The 22914-nt window shown below is 40.6% G+C and overlaps 3 protein-coding genes across 9 annotated transcripts in view; 2 read left to right on the forward strand and 1 right to left on the reverse strand.

The window, feature by feature from the left end:
- sept7b (septin 7b) overlaps positions 1–6727 on the forward strand; it is an 18679-nt gene extending 11952 nt beyond the window's left edge. For all 4 annotated transcript variants that reach the window (XM_035609088.2, XM_035609089.2, XM_035609090.2 and 1 more), the window contains exons 12-15: positions 633–653; positions 3325–3460; positions 4828–4970; positions 5561–6727. In XM_035609088.2, the coding sequence (XP_035464981.1) occupies positions 633–653; positions 3325–3460; positions 4828–4970; positions 5561–5600 (340 nt within the window). In that variant the 3' untranslated portion in view covers positions 5601–6727. The remainder of the gene's footprint in view (positions 1–632; positions 654–3324; positions 3461–4827; positions 4971–5560) is intronic.
- Positions 5959–9626, reverse strand: LOC118285425 (protachykinin). Of its 3 annotated transcripts, XM_035609093.2 has the most exons (7): positions 9488–9626; positions 9112–9216; positions 7692–7742; positions 7358–7457; positions 7260–7283; positions 7110–7166; positions 5959–7015 (listed from the first exon to the last, which is right to left on the reverse strand). In XM_035609093.2, exons 2-7 carry the CDS (start codon positions 9130–9132, stop codon positions 6978–6980), a joined length of 291 nt encoding a protein of 96 aa, XP_035464986.1. In that variant the 5' UTR covers positions 9133–9216; positions 9488–9626; the 3' UTR covers positions 5959–6977. The 3 variants fall into 3 exon arrangements, with proteins under 3 accessions (XP_035464986.1, XP_035464987.1, XP_035464985.1); XM_035609094.2 differs by lacking the exon at positions 9488–9626 and having other exon boundaries at positions 9112–9478; XM_035609092.2 differs by lacking the exons at positions 9112–9216; positions 9488–9626 and having other exon boundaries at positions 7692–9099.
- Positions 9575–22296, forward strand: si:dkey-256h2.1 (uncharacterized protein LOC337520 homolog). 2 transcript variants are annotated; one of them, XM_035609084.2, is made up of 12 exons: positions 9575–10205; positions 11209–11348; positions 12602–12777; positions 13809–13969; positions 14274–14414; positions 15632–15753; positions 16933–17101; positions 17377–17522; positions 19098–19207; positions 19296–19422; positions 19785–19918; positions 22024–22122. In XM_035609084.2, the coding sequence occupies exons 1-12, from the start codon at positions 9739–9741 to the stop codon at positions 22048–22050; spliced, it is 1920 nt and encodes a 639-aa protein (XP_035464977.1). In that variant the 5' UTR covers positions 9575–9738; the 3' UTR covers positions 22051–22122. The 2 variants fall into 2 exon arrangements, with proteins under 2 accessions (XP_035464977.1, XP_035464976.1); XM_035609083.2 differs by having other exon boundaries at positions 9577–10205; positions 22061–22296.
- The last annotated feature ends 618 nt before the right edge of the window (positions 22297–22914 follow it).

Consider the following 22914-nt stretch of genomic DNA (forward strand, 5'->3'; position numbering starts at 1 on the left):
TTGGGAAAAATAACATTAAACAACTTATTGTTATTGTTATTTTTTGCTTCAGTGAGTTTCTATGGACTCAAATTTTCACCAGATGCATCTGTTAAACCGAGTCAGATCCATGTGTGAAAGCAACATGGCGCCATTTGATGTGATTGCAGATGACTGATTTGTTGCCAAATTATTTATTCATATTCTATTTCAAGTATTTCAGTCACAGGCAAATGGACAGACAAAGTTAGGAGTTTGCTCATCGACCATTTGTCCTGTTTGTGATGTTGAAAAACAATTGATTGCGTTAGGCCTCATCACGACACTATAATCTGCTCTGCACCAAATCACGCCACTGATTTTGCGCTCTACACACACTGCTGATTCTAACACACAGCTAAACATTTGACCAACTCTGCTAATGTATTTCACACACAGCTCACAAAGCCCACATGTTTATTTTTTCCAAGCTTCCTTTTTTCCATTTGCAGTTAAAAAAACAAACAGTTTGAGTCACAGTACATGACTAGTAGACTGCAATTTTATTTTAGTGCATGACCTCATCATTGCATGCTGTGTGCGTGTGTGGCGCGCGTGTCTGTGTGTGTGCGCGCGTCTGTGTGTGTTTGGTTGTTTGTGTTTTTGTTTTTTAGACATGACACAGTTGAAGGAATGTAAGTGGCCATTTTTTCACTTTTTTGTCAAATCCTTGTTAAAGATCTTTCATCTCTTTTTCTTCTCCTAATTCTTCTTCTTTTCTCCCTCGTTGGCTGCATTTGGGGGTTTTCTCTCCTCCCAAACTTCCTTCTGTCAGTAGATGTTTCCAGGAACAGCAGGGAAAAAAACTGAATTGCCTCCTTATGAATCTAGTTTGACAGCTATGAATGGGATGCTGTATTTTTTTCCCCCCCAACAACAAATCCTTTAAGTCTGTCTACTGACATATGCATCGCTGCTTCATCACCTGAGCTGTTTGAACTAATAACAGAGACTTGCACATGACGTTTTTGGAGTAGTGACCTGTGTTTATGAAAGGAAATTACACCTACAATGTTTCCTCTTGAGACAAAAATGTGTTTGCATGGTGGTGATGCTGCTGCTGCTGAAGTCACTAATGTTCCCGCCCAAGTGTCACTCATCTTAAAGTCAACTCTGAAAAGGCAACTAGCCAGTCAGCAGCGAATAACTGCAAAACAAAGAGGATATGTGATAAGAAATAAAAAATCCCATCCCAGCTTTCCTTTCAATATGACATCAAATGTTGAGCAAGCCCAACATTTGTTTAAAGTTTTACCAAATTTTATTTGAACTAGATTTATGTTCAAGCATTTAATTACCAAATGCCAGTTGAGAGTCTGTACTTTTCTAGTACTGTTTTTTATATTTTAAGTTATTTTTATTGAAGAACCCAAATTATCCAACAATGACATACAATTTAAAAAAAAAATATTTTAAACAAAGGAAGCAAAAAACAAAACTAAACAGTACCCGCAGAAAGAAATCCCCGACCTACATGCGGTTTCCCCCAAAACTTTATTTTCTCATACCCATCCGACCTACATAATTAAAAAATGATATGTATTTTTTGAAGATATTACTCAAAATGTCACGTTTTGCCCTCATCTCGCAATGGTGACAAATCCTTCAAAAGGTTCCTGGATCCACATCCGGATCTGCACCCCTCTCAAAATGCAATCACCTGTTACCATGGCCGTCATTGAATATATTGTCCACAACTTTGAATGAGTTAAATACAGTAACATGAGGTGGACGGACCTCCGTGTAAGTTGCCATGTTTGCTACGTCGTGTTGAATACAGTTGCACAAAACGGTCCAGAATACGTCGCATTCCTGTTGATTTTTCAGCGCTGCCGGAAATGGAATTAGCGGTGCACCACCATAAAGTGTTTGGTGCTCAGTTGGTTGCGGTTTGCAACTTTACGACCAATTGACAAAAATTACACACTGGGGCTTTAACTCAACTCAATTTATGTAAGACAAAGGGAGGCCAGAGATTTTAAATCCACAGTCAACAGCCAGTTGAGGCTGAATGAATGTATTTTATAGTGGAAACACTTCATTTTCATTGTTCCCTTAACCCAAAAAATGTCAGTGAGATGAGTTTATATATTCCTCCCTGTTGGTTTCCCTCAGTTTTACAACAACATGGAAAACCTGTCACTGCATAAAAGTTAGGCATCTGACCAGGATACTCCATCACTTCACACTCCTTCAACTTAAAGTCCTTGTAAACCTAGGTAACCTCTACTCATGTGTCATGGCAGGTCTCTGGACACTTACACTGCGACAAACTGTCCCATTGAGCTTAACTAACACATAATCCAGCACCAGCACTAACAACCAGGTTTCTTGCATTGGCCTTTGGGATCCCAGAAACGTCTCATGGTTTGGTTTCCTGTTCCTTTTACAGCCTTGTTTGGATCCTGTCATTCCTTAAACTTAAAACCTTTTTGTTCCCTTTTCCTCCTGTTCCCCCAACAGTCTGTGTTTCTCTGGGGATTTTGGGGAAAATGTTATCACAGCACAACTAGAGCTTTTTTTTCAATAACGCTATGGAAATCTACTGCAGATTTTAAAGTCAGCTTCTTGACTTTCTGGCTGCTAAGGAAGAGAAAAGGGTTGAAATTTTTTATTTTCAGCAGTTTACCGACCAGTCCAAACGATATGGGATCCAGTTGGCAGGATTTCAGGGTGTATGTACCCTCGACTGCTGTGTTCCACTGTTGAATGCCAGACTCCAGCTTAAATAAGTTTTTACTGCTCCTACTGGAGTAAGGCTCAGGGCGCTTTCACACTTGAAAGTCCAGACCAAAGTCCGAATCAATGCTCAATGTTATTGTTACATTGTGAACAATTGATCTGGTTAGTTTTGCTTCCACATTGCCATTTTGCGAGCGCACTAAAGAAATACCTATGTCCTGTCGTCATCACCTACGTGTGCGGCGTTTCCCTAAACTTGACATTGATTGGTTTGTAGACAGGCGGGCGTTTGACATCCGTGTGTTGTCAATTCGGCTAGTAGCCTTTACCGTTTCCACGAAGCCTTCCTCTCACATCCCCCTATCTCCTCAGAAAATAAGTTATACATTTCTGCATTTTTATGCGATTTTCAAGTTGACTTTTTATTCAAACAAGGTAGGTGTGAAAGTGCCCTTAAATCCTACTTATTAATGCCAGTAATGGGGGACTTGACTGTTCACATTGTATCAGCACACTGATGAGACGACTGGTTGTCGCTCAGTGTAGTGCTGGTCTAAATCTTTGTGTGCGTGTCTCTGTTCCTGTGCGTGTGTTTTTATGTGTGCTCGCGTGTTCCACGTGCAGGAGTCCTCTGGCCCAGATGGAGGAGGAGAGGCGAGAGCATGTGTCTAAGATGAAGAAGATGGAGATGGAGATGGAGCAGGTGTTTGAGATGAAAGTCAAGGAAAAAGTGCAGAAGCTCAAAGACTCTGAAGCAGAGGTAAACCACACACACGAACACACACACACACACAGACACACTCACTCACTCACTCACTCACTCACTCACTCACTCACTCACTCACTCACTCACTCACTCACTCACTCACTCACTCACTCACACACTCACACACACACACTCACACACACACACTCTCACACACACACACACACACACACACACACACACACACACACACACACACACACACCTATTAATGAATACTGCAGTTTGTGACTGTGAAGTTACTCATCCATCTGAGCGTCTTCCTTCCTCTTGTGCTGACGTGAATCAGCGGTTAATAATGCATGAGTGCCGTACGAAAGCATGTCGTTGATTTGTGTAAACGGAATTTCTGTTTGCTAGTCTCCCCCCCCCCCCCATTTTAGAGAACATGTCTGTTAATATATCTTATTATTTCCATGTGTTTACTTTTTGCTATTATATGAGATTTCATCGCAGACCTTGTTCAACATGAATAAACTCAAACCCTGTAGATTTTTCTGTCGTGTCTTCTACTGCTGATATGAGAAAGACTCCTCCTTTAACAAGGCTACAGGAAGAGCAGGACTGATTTGCAGACCAATAAAAGCCGTATAAACGACTTGTTTAAAGGAGACATATTAGGCTTTTTCAGTTTTTCCCCTTCTTCCAGTGTGTTATAGTTTTTTTGATTTTGTAAAAGGACTTTGTTAAAAAGCCCAAAGTCCGCAGTTAAGGGAGCTCCTTACCCGACAGATAACTCTGCTCCTGAACGCCGTCCCCTCAGTAGTCCGGCCGATACTTCCGTAAGATGGTGACATCACTATATTACAGAAGTGCATAAAGCATGTGTAGCAGCTAGTCTGGCACGCCCCCAACAAAGACTTCATTGGGAGAGAGGGGGCCTTAAAGAGACAGGAGCTAAAACAAAGTGTTTCAGACAGAGGCAGGAAAGAGCAGCTGCAGGAAACTGAGGTTGTTACTGAACAATGAGCATTTAAACCTATTCCAGTAATAACCTAAACTAAAATTATGAACCTGAATATGAGCATAATATGTCTCCTTGTGTGCACTGAAAAAATATTCGGCATGGTGATCTGGCACTAAGTTAAATGAAAGGTTAAGTCAAAGCCATACAGAAACCTTAAAATGAATAAATGAAACCTCAAGTTGGCAGATTAAAGTTGGCAGTGATTAACAGAATTATTTTTCTCCAGGTTAAAGATTACAAATGCATTCTCTAATTTCTTTGTCTGTGAAATGAGCCGTTCATTTCTCCCCCAGGAATAATAAACTGACACCCAACAGTTAAATGAATTGTTAAGTTTGGGAATGTTATTATTACCTGTTTAAAGACCTCCCCTGTCCCGCCTGTGTCTCTGCAGCTTCAGCGGCGTCATGAGCAGATGAAGAAGAACCTGGAGGCTCAGCACAGAGAGCTGGAGGAGAAGAGACGCGTGTTTGAGGACGAGCGAGCAAACTGGGAGGCGATGCAGCGCCAGGAGCAGCAGAAAATGGAGGCATCCAGGTACGACTTGACTCTCACTGCTTCCATTTCCACGATCAAGAGCTGTGGGGTTAAAGCTAGGGATGCCTCGAAATGAAAATTGTTGGCCGAAACCGTTTTTCATTTATATTGCCAAATGTTTGATCATTGCATAAATTAAATAGCCTAAATGTGCTTTTTAATTTGTTTTAATTTGGGGGGGGGGGTGGCATTTACAAAAGTACAATTTATAAATATTTATATAACACTGAACCTTTTTTTTACATTCCAGTAGATATTATTTCAGCAAAGCACACAATATCTGAAAATAATTAAATAGAACAAAATAAAAAAAAGCTTTTTGGTCGTGTTATTAAAAACATTGTTCAGTAAAAATTATTCTGTTTTCCACTTATTCTGCCGGAAACCGAAACTGCTTTTTTTTTTTTGTAAAAATTTCAGTGGTCGAACATTCGGTGCATCCCTAGTTGTGTGCCCAAGGGGATGAGAGAGGGGGAGTGAGTCGTTGCATTTTGTTGACCACCACTTCTGTTTCTGTATGACTAGAATTTTGTCCCTGTTTAAATAATATGATCTTGTTTTAGCAACAAATGATATTTCCTCTTCTGCAGGACCCTGGAAAAGAACAAAAAGAAAGGCAAGATCTTCTAGAGACAGTCGGCAGGACCAACCCAACTCCAGTTACTTTTTTTGCCAACGTTGCCGGTCAGGACACCAGTGTGCGGTGCTGACACCCCCCTCCTACTCCTCTTCCTCCTCCTCCTCCTCCTCCTCCTCCTCCTCTGCCAGCACAGCTGTGGTCCTGCTCCCACCCACTAGAGGGGGCACTGGGGGTGTTTGTGGATACATGGGGGGGAACCGCCACCACCGAAACCCCCCACTGCCTCGGGACTCATAATCAAAGAATGTGTTTACCTTAACAGCCGAATAAAACAATCCCCATTTTAGTAAGGCCAAACCCATATTATTATTTTAATTATTAAAATTATTATTGATGTTATTATTACTGTTGTTATAACTGAATATTGCTCCCCCCCCCCCAAGGTTGCTTTTAAATGACTGATGGGTAGAGTTTCATGGAGAGTTAAGACAAAAAAAATACCCATGAGTCACGTCTGAATGTTGTACAATCAAGTTATGGTGAATTCTATTTGTTTACAGGATAAAAATGACAGAAACAGTATATGAACGTTAACCTGATCTTCGACACTGAAGAAGACAAGGCATTAATTAATCCTTTTTTTTTGTGTGTGTGTACCTGATAAACCATTAGCCTAAGATGAAACGGTGTGAACAGAAAAACATTTTGGAAAATGCACCTTGGGCCTTTTTTAATTGACATTCTTTTTAAATGGCTAAAGCTTCTTCTTTTGTCTTTTTTGTTACACTTTCTTTATCCTGCATTTCGCTATCTCCACTAGCCTTTGACCACCATTTATAATTTCATAAGTGTTATATTTCACTTTAGTTTATTTTTATATATTTACCGAGCCAGCTGAAGTAATAACTTCTTTTGTATGTTCAGAAAACTTTCAGAGACTTGACAGCAGCGTCCACTGTTTCGGGGGAAAAAAGAATTACACACACTTTGACAAGTGACAGTGATCCGGGTCGTGTTGGAAAGAGAAAAACAATATTTAATCACTGCGGAAAAGTGATCAGAGGGAAATAAAGTGTCGACACCGCAGTTTGCTTTGGCTATGTACTCCCATCTCTGTATTTTTAATTTTATTTTTCATTTGTATTGTACAAAGTCACTTAATAAACCTGTGATGATATTGAGTAGTGAGATGATTTTATTGTGGAAAAATTGTCTAATGGTTATTTGACATCACAATTTATGTATCATTGAACTATTACGTTTTTCACTACATTAATTCCGCCACTAGATGTCACTTGTTGCTCACAGTCTTAACTATTATTACACGTGATATTTTTTATGAAACAATGACAGTGGGAGGACAAAATAAAAACTTTTTGCTGTCAATCTTAAATAAAACAAAGCAGGAAAACAAATATTATTTTTCCTCAGTAATCTTCAGTCCTCTGCGCGGCTCTCGGGGCCTCTGCAGGGGTGAAAGTCAGCTGTTACCAGGCAGGTTTCCACTGACACGAGACTTTTTATTTATTTTATGTGGCAGCTAGACAAGAAAATCATACCTTGATCCTCAAAGCTTCTTTTCCCCATCAGACCCACAAAGGTTTGAAATTTGTGTCCTGGGAATGAAATGAAAAGTCCAACTTATGTTCAAATGCAACTTAATGAAAAATATATATTTTTAAAGGACGGAAAATGACAATAATACTTACGTTTACGTGCTGTCTGTACCTTTGCTGTTTGGAGGGAGGAAATTAATCAGTGATCTGAGAGCTGAACAAAGAAAAAATGTTTATTTAAATATCCCTACCAGAGTCTTTCTTCCCCATGAGTCCGGGGTACTGGCGCAGTCCTGGCTTTCTGATCATTCTCACTATATCTTGAATTACATTAGAGTTTGGCCATTTGTTCTTGTGTGAAACAGACAGAGTGCAAAGATAGAGAATTCATATTACTAATGTTTGTGTTCAAATTAAAGAGTCAAAGAAATATATATATAAAGAGCTTTTAAACCGAAAAGACAATAATTGTTAGTAATTTTGTGTTTCAGTGACTTTACCATCCCAAAATCTTTCTGGCAATATATTTGAACCCATTTTCATTCGTGGTAAATTCTAATACAAACACAAATGTTAGAGTCTTACCTCTTCTCGTCTTTCTCTCCAGTTGTCAACATCCACTTCTTGACAGAAAACCTTCGTGACAAGCAGCACAAGTATCAGAACGAGTTTGACTATCTCCATGGTTGCAAATCGTGCGTAATTTCAACCAAATGCCTCCGCATCAAATTATTAAATGGCCGAATCCTTTTTAACCTGAGTAACAGTCGGTAAGAACAATATGTGTGCAGGCAGTCTTCGCGTCTCTGCTGGATTTTTTTTAAATGTCGAGAGAGAAAGAACGACATGCGCGTCTTCTCTGACGATGCGCCATTGCGCCACGGGGATCCTTCAACGCTCATTTTGCGCTTTTGCGCACACCTGGAAGTGGATGGTCTGGGTCGATGCTCGTCTCCGGCAATTATTCTGTGAGTCACAGGGCGTTGTTTATGAAATTATGTTACAATTTGTTTATGTATCAAGCGCAAGGACCGTGGGAAGATCATACAGGACTTGGATGGACACTGGTCCTCTGCAAAGTGTTTATATTGTCAGCCTCACAACAAGGCTGCAAGAGGAAGTTTATTTCCAAAACAGGCTGAACTGGAGGCTGTTTTCATTTACAGCAAAATATTAGTTGAGGTGTGTATGTAAGTCCAGTACATCTGAGTCCAGATGTGGAAATAGAGGTGTTCAGATCCTTCAGTAAAATACTTAATTAATTAAGTAAAATGTCTATTTTCGTTTTGTGTTTTTGTTTTGGTCCATAAAACTCATTATTATACTCTTTCCGCCGCACCTAAAATTCCAGTGAGAGGGAATAAGCCAAGAACGAAACTTTGCTCAATAACTATGAAAATTATGTGTGTTGGCTCCTAAAACCCTACGTATCCAAATTGGCCACATGGTGGCGCTGTAACAAAGGCCCCCCAAATAAAATTTGGGAAAGACCACGCCCCTCACAACATGACTCCAATTGACTTTGACTGAAATTTGCCACACATGTCAAATTCAATGTGCTCCACAAAAAACCTATGAATCACTAACGTGCCAGGTGACAAAATTGTGAGCTAATCAATTTGGATTTTTCTTCAAAAAGCATTTTTTTTAACAAATACAAAAAAGTTGTCCCTCCTGGCTGCTTGCACAGTGCACGGTGGTTGCTATGCAACACACTGTAGCGTTCCTCAAAAACGGCTACGAGACGACAGCTGGGTTCGCCGACATCGCTCCGTCGCTACTCACGTCTGCTTACGTTGTTACTTCCTCAGTCGCAGAGTGATACATGTGCAAACTGATTCGACATCATAGCCGTGGTATATGCTCAATATACCAAGGTTATGAACTAATCAGATCGCTCGATTTGAGCTACCCGTTTTATAAATGCTAATAACTCGATATGCCTTTGACTTATCGTGACAAAACTCACTGGCCACCTGTCACACCACCCGTTGAACATACTCACCGAGTTTGGTTTACATTCCATGAAGGGGGGACGAATGGCAGAGAATTTGAACCCTCCAATCACCGCTTGCAGCTATATGTTTATCTAATCTTGCCTTATACTTCCCTGCGTGTTTAAAAAAAAAAAAATTGTAATACAATTGAATTCAATTCCTCTGCTTCTCTCCATGTTTCTCATTATACAGCACTTTGGTCAACTGTTGTTTTAAATGTGCCTTATAAATAAACTTGACCTAGTATTTTTATCTTGATACTTATCCTATTATTGTTTATGTCAATCAGTTAATCAACTAATCATTGTTGTAAAGAGTTCACGCTCTGGAGCGCTGGTTGGTGCCAGGTGGGCATGTCATGTTTTTTGCAACCAATGAAAATACCGTTTTCGAGCTGTCATCACTGTGCGGATTGCGCCTCTTTTTTTTTCAAGCAGGATGTCCCAGCATGGCCGCCGTAGACGTCAACTCGGCCTGCCCCCGACTCAAATAATAGGAAACGAATTTAGGAAGTCCGTGAAAACGCTTGCGAGAGAGAAGAGTGGATCTTTAAAATCCACCCAAACTCTGTAAAGACAAATGCTCGCACTTTCCCATTTGTGCTGCGTTCACGGTCACTGGTTGTCAACGGGAACATGGCAGTGTTGCGTTCATACTCCTTGCTGCTGTGGTTCCTTGTTGTGGTGACTGCTCATGTGACCCGAGCCGCGGGCAGATCGAGGCGACAGACGACACTGGCCGAAGATGAGGAGCCGGTCTCGGAGTGCCGAGACAACACGCTCTCTCTGGGATCCAGGAAATCCTTCGCTCCGCGAATCGCCGCCGGGCCCGAGCCGGGAGACCCCGCGGCCGCGTTCAAAGTCCCAACTCTGGACGGGGAGTTTTCGTACCAGCCCGGAGCTCTGCGGGGATCTGTGGTCATCCACGCCTTCACCAACAAGTCCGGCTTCCTGGAGTGTCTGTGGAGCTCGGAGTCGTCCCTGGCCGGCCTGGTGCAGGAGCTGCCGGACAGCGCACGGGTTCTCTTCCTGTCCCTGGACGACTCCGCGGTCAGTGATGCTCTGTGGATGAGGGAGCAGCTGCAGCGGGCCGCCATGCACAGGTGACCGGAGGAGATGCAGGGCTCCAATTCTACCAGTGCCCATCTTAAAAAAAAAAAAAAAAAAAGTCCAACATCATGTGACAAACCTGCTGGTTTTTCCTCTTTATAGATTGAGAAGTTTTTAAGAAATGTTCAGATCATTTATTCAAGAGCAGAGGTACTCCCACTGAAGTAAGAGTCCAAAATCATTATCAATAAGCTCTTGTCAAAGGATCCAAAATTAAAGTAGCTCAGTAATCATGCAGAATAACATACTCCTGTCACTTATATTTGCAGCATTTTACTATAACTGCTGTTAAATAGTTCAAACTAGGGACCAGATCTCTGTAGCAGTGTATGTAATGGTGAATATTTTTCTCCGACTCCTGACAAAAATATGTAAATAAATTATTAGTTGATCAACTACAACAACAAAAAACAGAACTATATTGATAATTGGTTGATAGTTTTATCATTCGTCATGCAAAATATCAAACATTCACAGGTTCCAGCCTCTCTTTTTTTGATCATTAAAAACATTAATTATTTGGATTTAGGGCCTTTTTGAATATGAAGACATGCCTTTGAGCCCAGGGAATTTTTTATTGGAATTGTTACATAACTTTTTTTGGCATGTTAAAACAAAATTATTAATCTTTGACTTTTTTATTAGTAATTTTTTTGTTTAAATTTCTAGTTTAAATAGTATACAACCAAAATAATTTCGGATAAAACAAACATTTGTTTTGAATTTTTAGTGTCTGCGATTAATTTACTGTTTGTAAGGTGTTCAAACACCTTTCAAAGAGTCTGGCAGTAGCTCAATCATCCGCATTTCACCATATTTTGACAATCATCCAAAAAATGATTCTATGCTGCTGGACGGTCAGTTGAGTGACATGTTGGGATTATCGACATAAAATGTGAACGAAAAACTTCCTTACGGTTCTGTGTGTGTGTGTGTGTGTGTGTGTGTGTGTGTGTGTGTGTGTGTGTGTGTGTAACCTCTGTCACTTGTCTGCAGGAAGAAGGAGGTTCTGTCCAGGCTTCACTTCTCTCCGGTGCCGGTCTTCGCTCTGGGTAACTGGATCCCCAATGTGCTCTACTACTGGGGCTGCACGGGACACAACTGCGGCCTCTCTCAGGCCGTTTTCACCTCCGAGGGTAAGAACGCAGACTCAGCGTGCGTCAGACCGACGAGGTTCCGTCACCACCTGTTGTCACCCTGTTTAGCGGAGACGAAAGTAGTTGGGCAGATGTTAGTACCTGGTTTCTCTGCTGTTTGAATCATTGTGGTATTTTGCCCAAATGTACATCAAATGTAATACCACCACAAAAAATACTCTATAAAATCTAATATTAAACCTGCGTTAGACGCATTTTTATGACAAAATGGCAAAATATCCCAACTTCACTTTTCTGTCTTTTTTCTAAACGTTTTTTTTTTTTTTTAATTTCCCTCCGGGTCAATAAAGTATCTACCAATCTGACTACCTTCACCTACCTGCCTATCTACCTACCTACCTATCTAACTACCTACCTATCTACATTCCTACCTACCTATCTACCTATCTACATGCCTATCTACCTATCTACCTACCTAACTATCTAACTACCTACCTACCTACCTATCTACATTCCTATCTACCTATCTACCTATCTGTCTACCTACCTACCTACCTATCTACCTATCTACATGCCTATCTACCTATCTACCTATCTACCTATCTACCTACCTACCTACCTACCTATCTACCTTCCTACCTATCTACATTCCTACCTACCTATCTACCTATCTACATGCCTATCTACCTACCTACCTATCTACCTATCTACCTACCTACCTATCTACCTACCTACCTACCTACTTACCTACCTATCTACCTATCTACCTACCTACCTATCTACCTATCTACATTCCTACTCTCTGCCCACGTTAACTTGGTGACGAAAATACTTTTGTTGGCATGGAATGGAATCTACACAATGTACAAAAGAAATTTTGTGCAATTTTTGTATTAAATTTTCATAACAAAAATCTTCCTTAGTGTCACCTTAGGGTGACACATTTTTCCGTATATTAAAAACTAAATTCTGGCTGTCTGAACGTATGCTGTACTTTAAGCCCAGCTGCTCTGCCTTCATCCCTAACCACTAACAAACAGCAATATCACATTGAAGGCTTGATGGGATTGTTAATATTTAAACTGATACCCAGAATTTCATGGTAAAATGGTGGCAATCGATTTCTAATCCGTGAAATACCAATATATTTGTAACGTTTCCAATTTTGTAGGTAACAGTGTATATTTGAGTGTGACGACGGTGCCTGTTTTATGTGGAAACTGTGTCCTTAACAACGGTAAGTACAGTTAGCTCTTTGTGGTCTTGTAATTGTTATTTCTCCTTCCTGACAGGGTGGAACATGCCAATAATTGTCAAGCGACTAGATGCCAGGTACGACTGGCTCACGGCGCGTTGGGATCAGAGGACGTACCGGCTGGCAGACGCTGGAAGCGGATGTGATCCCTCCCCGTCTGTGGCAGGCGCTGTGGCCTGGGTGTCAGAGGGCAGCTGCTCCTTCTTCACCAAGGTCTGTGAATGTCACTGGAAATGAAGTGTGCTGCGTCTTGTTCACTTGTGTTTCACAGACGACATCCCTGAGGTTCAACAAAATAATATCCAGCAACAATTATTTACTATACTTTTTATTTTTATCATTTTTTTCAAAAGTTCGTATACTAGGCATGTTAACTACAGATATTTTTTTATGAAAGATTTTCTCTGGAAAATATCATGTCCTTGATGTAATTTACACAGACAATACATTCAGGTTTTTAGGGCAGCAACTAATGATGATTTTAATTATTAATTAATCTACTGAGAATTATCTCAATTAATAGAAAAATAGATAAAGTTTACATCTTTAAATGTCTTGTTTTTTCCAACTAATCACCCAAAACCCCAAAAGATTTTGTTTGCTCTCAGAGGCTGTAACGAACAAATATTAGAAATTTTGTGTTTGATGTGGAAAATTGCTGCCCAAATTTCATTATTGATGAATATATTATCTTTGTTAATTATTAGTATTTTAGTGTATGAAATGTCAAACGTATTGTCTTCAAACAGTATAAAATCCAAAGATAAATTATTTTTCTCTGATAATAAATGATTATTTCATATATAATAAATGAGGGAGAAATGATAGAACACAAATCCTAATTTTTGAGAAGCTAGAAGTGAATATTTGTCACTTTCATCAAAAATGTTGATTCATTTTCTGTCAATCACCAAATTGATTCATGGACTAATTGCTTCAGCAAATTTAATCTGACTCCATATACCTTACATAACCAACTACTTATTATTTTTCTTCAGCAAAAGGATCATCCAGGTCTCTTTGATTATCTTTGGACAGTTTTATAAGTGTTGCTCCTAATTCTGTTGTTTCCTCCGTTTCCCCTAAGACACAGTTATTTTATGAACATGTCATTTACACAGACAGTAGAGATTTGTCGGTGCTGGAGGGGCAGGATGACTCCTGTATTTTAAAACGCTCAGCGTTGACTTTGACTGCATATGAATTCATCACCATCAGGCCCTCGTTGCTGTTCTCACTTCCAGGTGCAGAACATGGCCAAATCCAACGCCTCCGGTGTCCTTGTCCATGCCCGGCCCGGTAACCCGATCCAGGACATGAACTGCGTCGACGATGAATGTTATTCGCCACTGGACATCCCAGCTGGCATGGTGCATCTGGAGCCTTCGGTTGCTCAGGCGCTGCGGTGAGACCGGCCCACTTTAAGGATTAAAAGCGGCCAGACGTTGATGCTTAACTTTCCCTTACATAGATTAGCTGTTCCTTTAGAAGGTTAAAACAGCGAGCCATCACTAATACTCTTTAAGGGAAAAGTATTATCTCCCCAGATAATCCAAGTCTCTTGAGAACAGACTTCATCAGTTTATTTGATCTGGTAATAAGATATTCAAGGTGATTTAAAGTATTGTAATTTATTATAAATGTATATTAGATAAATAGATTTAGATTCTGTGTTGCTGTCTTTTGAAAGTATGACGTTTGTTTTGTAGGTTTGGACAGGACGTCGACGTGAACTTCCAGACAACCCCATTCCCAAACTTCTTCGTCAGTATAGACCAACAGGGGACGCTGGCTGAGATGGGCTGGTTTCTCTACCCCACGTTCAGCTTCATCAACTGGCAGGCGCAGTGGTGAGAACACGAGCGAACGTCTGACGTGCAGAAGAGACGCGACTAAGGCTAATTTTATCTAAACACGTCTAATCTATCTGTCACTATGAGCTTTACTGCAGGGCTGCTGTATTGAGTTGCATTTCAGTGTGTATTTTCACAAAGCTCCAATTTCTTTCTTTTGGTCTCTTAACATTTATGCATTTAAATAAGATAAACGCAGAGGAGTAAATATTATTCTTTTATTTTGGAAAGACCAAATGATCAAGACATATTCTGGGAACAGTGTCCTCCTAATGTTTACACAGTGCAGTTGTACTCTCCCCTCTTCCTTCAAATAGAGATGATCTCTAGAATGCACATTATTCCCTGAGGGGAAAGTCCAGGGGTCTCATTTATAAACGTGGCGTACGCACAAAACGGGGCTGGAAACGTGCGCACGCCACTGCCCACGCAAAGGTTGTGATCTATAAAAACACAGGTTCCTCTTTGCCTCCACCTTGATTGACTGAGATTCTTTATTTCGCACATTAAAAATAAATAAGCTCATCAAAGTCAAACTTCCTCAATACTCAAGCAACACAAATTAATTACATGTTGGTAAAGGAGAAGAAAGATCTCAAAATTTCAAAATAATAGACCTCCACCAAGGCTGAGCCATCCCCCTCGTGATGTGGATCCTTCCCAAAATTCAAAAGTCCTCTAGCTATCTATCATGACATTTTCATTCCTACCTATCTATTTATGGCTCAGGGAATAGGGTCGGTTGTCCGCCAACCCGAATGTCGGTGGTTCGATCCCAGCTTCCCCCAGTCTGCATGACGATGTGTCCTTGGGCAAGACACTTAACGCCTCTGGCGGCTCTTCCGGCAGTGCATGAATGTGTATTAATGTGATAGAAAAAAAAGCGCTGTATGAATGTGTGAATGTGACTTGTGCTGTAAAGCTCTTTGAGTGGTCAATAGGACTAGAAAAGCGCTATATAAATACAGTCCATTTACCATCTATCTGTCTGTCAAGACATTTCCATACAAATCCATCCATAAATGTTTGAGTAATCCTGCCAACAAACATACAAATAGACAAACTGAACCAATCACATGACCTCCTTTGCGGAGGTAATCATATTGATTATTTGAACAATGTGTGCTGTATAGATTATCTCAATAACCTCCCCTCAGACTCACTGTGGCAGTTTACATGTTTGTTCTTTGCATCGATCTTGTTTCCCTCCCCAGGTTTGATTTCTATGCAGATCTGCAGCTGAAACTTCAAAGTCCTGCCACTGTTGTTTCTGTCTTCGACAAAGTCCAGATGCAGGGGGACAAAGGCGCAGTGGCTACAGTCGACCTCCCTTTAGGTAACGTCATCAGCTCTGTGTGTGTGTGTGTGTGTGTGTGTGTGTGTGTGTGTGTGTGTGTGTGTGTGTGTGTGTGTGTGTGTGTGTGTGTGTGTGTGTGTGTGTGTGTGTGTGTGTGTGTGTGTGTGTGTGTGTGTGTGTGTGTGTGTGTGTGTGTGTGTGTGTGTGAGAGAGAGATAGATATGGGGTTTTGAAATGTCAGTATTTTGTGCTGACAGTCAATACTTTGCACTTATCGTCCATTTCATACTATTCATCATCAGTATTGTTTTGATGTGAACATGGAATGTGTTTCTTAGTTGTGTTATATGCATAGTTACCACTCTCCAAATTACTTCATTTATTTATTCCTTTGTCTGTCTTCATTTTCACTTTCTTTACTACTTCATCATTTCCGTCATCCTGATTTCCCTACTGACGCGCCCACATTCACACCTACATGCGCAGAACCATCATTATTATTATATTTTTTTTTTAATTTAAATTTGTTTTGTATTCATTTTAATGTTTTTCTTTTTGTTTGTCTGCTTACTTGTTCGTATGGATCTTAACTCACTGTCATTGTTGCAGCCCACCCTTTATGTTTTCTAGTAAGTGTGTCTCACTAGTTAGGGCCCGAGTGCCGATCAGAAGGAGGCTGGCGAAGGGCCTCTTGTATTTGTAAGGATTATTATTATTATTTGCCCCGCGCTCGTAGGCCTCAATTTTCACTGCCTTCACACTTTGCACACTTGCCAGAAATGGGATATAGTTTGTGTAAAATTAAGCTTCAGCATTGGCGTGGCAAAATGCGTCTATGGCCCCCTACAAAGTTGCTCCTCCTACAGAATTAATCACAGCAACTCCATATTCGGTTGCTGTCATCTAAAGACCTTTGTGATGAAAAGTGATCAAAATATTTTTATTTTGATCACACTTAAGCGAGGGCCCGCTTGACACTGCTAGCAGTTTGAAAAACTGCACACGACGTCATGCTCTAGTTGTGTCTTATTTTCTAAAGAGAAAAAAAGAAAAGAAAAAGAAACCTTGGAAAAGGCCCCTAAAATGAGAGAATCAGATCTTGGTCCAATCCAACCACGATGATGTAATCCATCCCAAACAGCTCGATGCTGCTCTGAGAAACATTCCCCTTTAGTATTTTCAATGATCCTGACATCAGAACGCTGCGTGTGTCTGCAGGCTCGTCGGACTTTGACACGCTGGAGCTGGATGCGTCCCTGTCCTGTCCCGGCAGGAGAGACTCGTCCTGCGCTCAGTGGGATCACACGGTGCAGCTGTTCGTCTGCTGCGACCACCTCAGCCCCCACTGCAACATGGAGCTGGGCCGATGGATCACCGCCTTCCGCAGGTCCGAGGTCGACGTAGAGGATTATGATAATATATGTGCATGCTGATAACCCATTATGTAAATGTAAGGCTTTAAAGAATTTAAATAAAAATGTGAGACTTTTTTCGTCTATTTTCAAAAAAAAAATTAAGATAAATAAAAGAGAACAATAGTTTTAGTATAATTTGTACTAACCAGCCCTTATTCCACACGGTGACAGTGAATAGCTGTAAAGATTTGAAAAACTTGAATCTTGTTATTTTAGCTGATATAAATTATATGATTATTTTTGACAGAGGCACCGGGCACTGGTGCACAGACGTGTCGCCCCTCCTGCCCCTGCTGGACGGCAACAAATGCACCTTCACCATGAAGACGGTGCCTTGGGCGATGCCGTGGATCGCCTCCCTAAATCTCAGATTCAGCGTCAGCAACCAGACAGGTGACCGCCGTTTGTGGGTGCACTGAGCAGGTTGTGTCGTTTGGGCAATGCAGTCATCTGCTGTTTGTGGTCAAGAAGTCATAAGTCTGTCAAATATAATAAATACAGATATAATAGACCTAATAATAGATTCAGTGTGACCTACACTTTCAGAAAATGTCATTATCTCGTGTCGGTGCATTAAACATTCAAAAATCTTCTTAGAACTGAAAGCACTTGCTTGGGAATCATCACGTTTTTAAGTTTCCGTCAGGATAACACTAATCCAGTGACAGCTGTCTCCGCATCCATGGTTACGTTGCAAACAGGAATTGCTAATATCAAGAATTTTTTCCACATAAATTTACGACTTTATCCTCAAAATATTACGACTTTATTCTTGAAGTCTTACTTTAATTTTTTTCCCTAAATGTGGTCCTAAAACATTGTGCAGTCACAGAGGTTTCAGCAAAACCATAATTAGTACCCAACAATGTTTCTCACGTTTCTGTTTCCTAGTTACAGTAGTATAAAGTTTTCTCATCATCTCTTCAACTACAGCATTGCAACATTTAACACATACTCAGCACTGAGTTAAGACCCTTGTACCGAACTATGCAAAGTAACCCATTATTATTATAATAAGACTGTGTGCCTCACTTCACTTACAGTCGAAGCTATGTGATTTTTTTCCCCCTCTTGAGTTGTGTCAACTCAGAGGAAATTTCGTGCTCGGATCTAAACTCTCCCTCTGTGAGAATGGAGAGCTGCGACTGAAGAAACAACTTCCCAGAACCTTTTCTGACGATTTTTTTTTTCAAAAGCAGAATGCTGGAATTTCTCTGCAGGAAGGAAGAGTCTGTCTGTAAATAATTACTGGAACACATTTGGACGGATGACACTCACAGTTTCCTAGAATTAAAAAAAAGAGCGAGATTGGATACAAAGGTTTTTTTTTGAGACATGCAATCATGTGCTTTAGATTTGAGAAGTGACAATTTGGCCGATTCTGTAATGTGATTTGGTCATGTGCAAATTTTTTGCCAGATGATATTGCAGACCTTTCACTGTTGACACACTGTAAACACCAATAAACCTAACAACAAACTTGTATATTTATTTACAAATTCTGTGAATTGGATAAAATCTAACATTAAAATGAACAAATTAGAACCATTTTTCGAGAAGCTGTAAAGTAACCATCGCTGATCTACAATTTAAATAAGAATGTCATTAAACCAACCACGTATGTGATAAAAAAAATGTTTAAGAAATAAAAAAGCAATTCATATAAAATAACAAAAGGCACATACTGTAGGTAAACTAAACTACTGCATCTCTTTTACCACCATCGTCTGCATTAAACTAACTACATATTAAATTAATTTCCAACTCCCGCATCAATAGATACAATTATGTCACTTGTACTGAGATATGAAATCTGTACATAAGGTGTAGAAAAAGACTTACATAAATAGTAATTAAATTTTGAATCCACAATAATTTCAATCAGAACATTTAAAAAAAAAAAACAACATATGTCTGGTGTCACATGTTATCACACCTTCAGAAAAAAATATATGTCTGGTGTCACAGGTTATCACCCCTTCAGAGTGATGTCACTGTACAGCGGCGGGACCTTCGACAAGAACTACAACAAGAGATACCAGCCAATCAAATTCTCCGTCCCAGCCTCAGCCGGAAAGGTAACGCATCCATCCGACGACAATCACTGAACGCGTGCAGTCCCCTCCAGTGTGTTGAGCGTCTCAGCAGCCTTGTGTCCGTTCTCAGGTGGAGTTGTTCGCCGTCATCACGGGTCACGGCAGCGACGAGAACGGCTGCGGAGAATTTTGCGTCACCTCGCACCACTTCTTAATGAACGCCGTGTTCAACAACACACGCATATTCGATTCTGCAGGTGAGGAAAGGTCAAATTTCTTAACATTTCTTCTCCGATCACATCACGCAACCTTGCCTTTTTCAATTTATCAATTATCAATCTTTATTATATTGACGTCAGAAAAAAGTGAAAATGTTTGTCACAAATTCACAGAGCCTGACTTGATGTCTTGTTCAGCAGCTTAAAAACAAACGTATCAAACAGGCATTTTCTAGAAATCCTCACTTTTCAGAGGCTGACGTTTGACATTTTTGCTTAACGATTTACTTAACTCTACTTGATGTCATTTCATTTGCTGTTGATCAAGGATAGGGAATAAACACAGAGTCACTGATTAAATTATTGCCCTTTTTCTCTGGGGTCATGTTGGGACCCATCAGGAACAGCTCTGGGCTGTGCCATGCGAGTGAAAGAGGGGGCAGTGCCAAACGAGCACGGCACGTGGCTGTACGGCAGAGGAGGCTGGTGTGACGGACTACAGGTCAACCCCTGGAGGATAGATATCACCAAACAGGTCTGTCGTCCCAGCAACAACCTTCCACGATGCAACCATAGACTGCACAGTATATAAAGATGGAAGATATGACTGCTCCTCAAAAGTGAAGCTGAATCATCTAGATCACCCCCTGGTGGCTGGCTGCAGTATAGGTCATAAACCATGCCTCTTCCATGTTAGCGGATGGGACATGGACCAAACTAAAGTACAGATTAATTCACAAAGATTGTTTCTAGTGTTTTAGGTCTTTCTTCACTCTGATGTATGTTCAAGTGTTGATGTTTCTGATAAGTTTGGTTTTGATTAGTTACTTGATGCTATAAAATGGGGTGAAACATCATGATTGACAGCTGAGATTGATTTGCGATCGGTTGAGCATATTCAATTCAATTCGTTTTTATTTATGTAGCGCCAAATTACAATATACATCGTCTCAAGGCACCTTACATAATATCCTCGGGACCTACTGTGCAGATATATTTTGGCTTTTAGCCACATCCCATCTGCTTACATGAAGGAGGCAGGGTTTATGAAATATACTGCAGCCATCCACCAGAGGGCAATCCAGATGTTCTGGCTTTACTTGTGCAAGCTGTCAGGTCATCCATCTTCGAATACTGTACAGTCTATTTATGATTGAAACGCTTCGACTTCATATTAATGCTAATGGTTATGCTGGATAAATATATCAGCTTCGCTGTTCACCATATCTAACGTAACACGGCGATAAAGTGAAGAGACTGTGATAAAGAAAAAATTAGGAAACAAATCTAATAAGACGTGGCTTTGGAGAAAACTAGGTAATTGTCTGAAAGTTGTAAAACCACAGCATGGTCCTTTTACACAGATGTTGTACAGCGAGAAATAAGTTACTTCTCGTTTGATTGAAACAGTAGATGCTTCTTTTGGCGCAAACAAACAAATGTGAAGTTTAAAGCCAGTGAGTCTCTGTTCCTCCAGTAGATTTACAAGACATCGAGGTCGTGCTGGAGTAAAGCATCAGAGTGAAGCAAGGCAATTAGAATTATGGAGCGGTAATTATTCTGAAGTGACTCATTGAGCATAAAGACTCTTGATGCGATCATGTAAACTCCTGACGTCTTCCTCTCCGGTTTTCAGTCATGTGCCGCAATTTTTCTCGTCCTGAAGTCCGATTTACTTGTGGATTTAACTGTCGCCCAAACAATCCACATGGCTCGTGTTTCAGTTTCCTTCTATGATCTGTTTATTGATCTCACAAGCATTGGCTGTATAGATTTAATAAGCAGAATGAGGGTGACGCAGAACTGTGTTGTTGGCTTTTATAGTTGTTCTGAATGGCTAAAGTTGATCAAGCGATCAGTCTCTCGCCAGAATAAAAATCTGCAACAATTCTGATAGTTGATTAATGTTTTAGGTCATTTTTTTAAGCAAAAGCTCCAAATACTTCTTGTCTCCTGTTTCTCCCTTCAAAAATAATTGGCTGTGATTGTTCATTTCATTCGATAATAAATTGAATATCTCAATTTTTTAGGAGTGTTGGTTGCGAAAACCAAATTTTGGACGATGCAATGAACTTTTCTTTTTATGATGTTTTACCACCCCGTTACTGCACATAGTGATAAGCTCTTTCAGTTCTTGTTATGGGCAAAATATGAATTAGTATAGTTATATTTATGCAGGTTCTAGGTTAGTACGTGGTGGCGAGCTGGAGCCTTCCTGTGTGGAGTTTGTACATGTTCCCCCCCGTGTCTGCATGGGTTTCTCTCCGGGTTCTCCACCTTCCTCCCACAGGTCAAAGTCACGCAGCTTTTAGGTTGACTGGGGACTCTAAATTGCCCGAGGTTGTGTTTTGTCTGTAAATGTCGGCCCTGTGATGGTCTGGTGATCTGTCCAGGGTGAAACCCGCCTCTCGTCCGATGTCAGCTGGGATTTGCCCGCAACTCTTAAAGGATAAAGCAGAATAGATAATAAATGGACGGAAGTAGTGAATTGATGCCTTTAAATCTTTTGGCTGTCATGAGAGAAACATTCTGACTTGTGATGGCACCTGCTCTTTCAAGATGTCCTTTTTTTTAGTTTTTCATTCTTAGCAATGATTCTCTGAGATTGAAAACATTACTTCAGTCATGTTCTGATTACAGTGTGGGGAAACCTTTCCCTGTTTCTGACCCCTTGCAGTTGGACTTGAGTGGATCTGAATCCAACACAGTCATCTACTTCAGCTTGTTCGACGGGCAGGATCCGCATCCGTCGCAGAAACCCGGATACATAACAATGTCCTCTTTTCTCGTCTTCTACAAATGATGGCACTCTGTGAAACTTGACTTTTAAAAAAAATGTCCATGTGCACGAATGAATGCGATACTGAATTAACAGCGGAGTCAGAGAGATTAAAGTTCTATTTTCCTACTGCGTTCAGTGAGCTTTTTTTTTTCCATTACACTTGCTCCTTTTTCATTCACTTATATAAACAGGAGGAAACGGTCTGGCACCGACTGCAGCGCTGATGCAAAAAATATCACCTGCCACACTCGCCCGGCCATTTGCGTTTTCCTCAAGATGTTGCCCCGAAGTCAACGAGGTGACGCCTTACAGCTCAATAGACACTCGGTATGCGCTTAACGCCTCTAGCTGAAGATGCATTGTTTCTGAGAGCCGCCTCTCCTCACTAATTATATGTAATCATGTCCAACTTGAAACTTTGAGGTGAAGCAAGTGCTTCTCAGCGAGTCACAGGCTTTTTGTTATTTTTTCTCACTTTTTTGGGAGGATTGGCAAACTGCAGACTTGGAAAATGATCAGGCGGTTTAAATTGCTGCAAACTTAACTACAGCACCAGCTATTCCCACTGTTGTAGCTCCTAAATTAATCCACAAAGCCTGTTCTGTGTTTTGTTTTCAGGTACACGGCTAAATGCAACCAGCACAATTTCTTCCTGTTATGAAAACCTTGTGTTGTCTCTGCACATCGACATCACCTGCATTAGATTCATGTAGCAGCCACCGTGGAACACAAGCGACTAAAAAAAAAAA

The sequence above is a fragment of the Scophthalmus maximus genome, chromosome 20, assembly GCF_022379125.1.
Source record: "Scophthalmus maximus strain ysfricsl-2021 chromosome 20, ASM2237912v1, whole genome shotgun sequence".
Lineage (NCBI taxonomy): Eukaryota > Metazoa > Chordata > Actinopteri > Pleuronectiformes > Scophthalmidae > Scophthalmus > Scophthalmus maximus.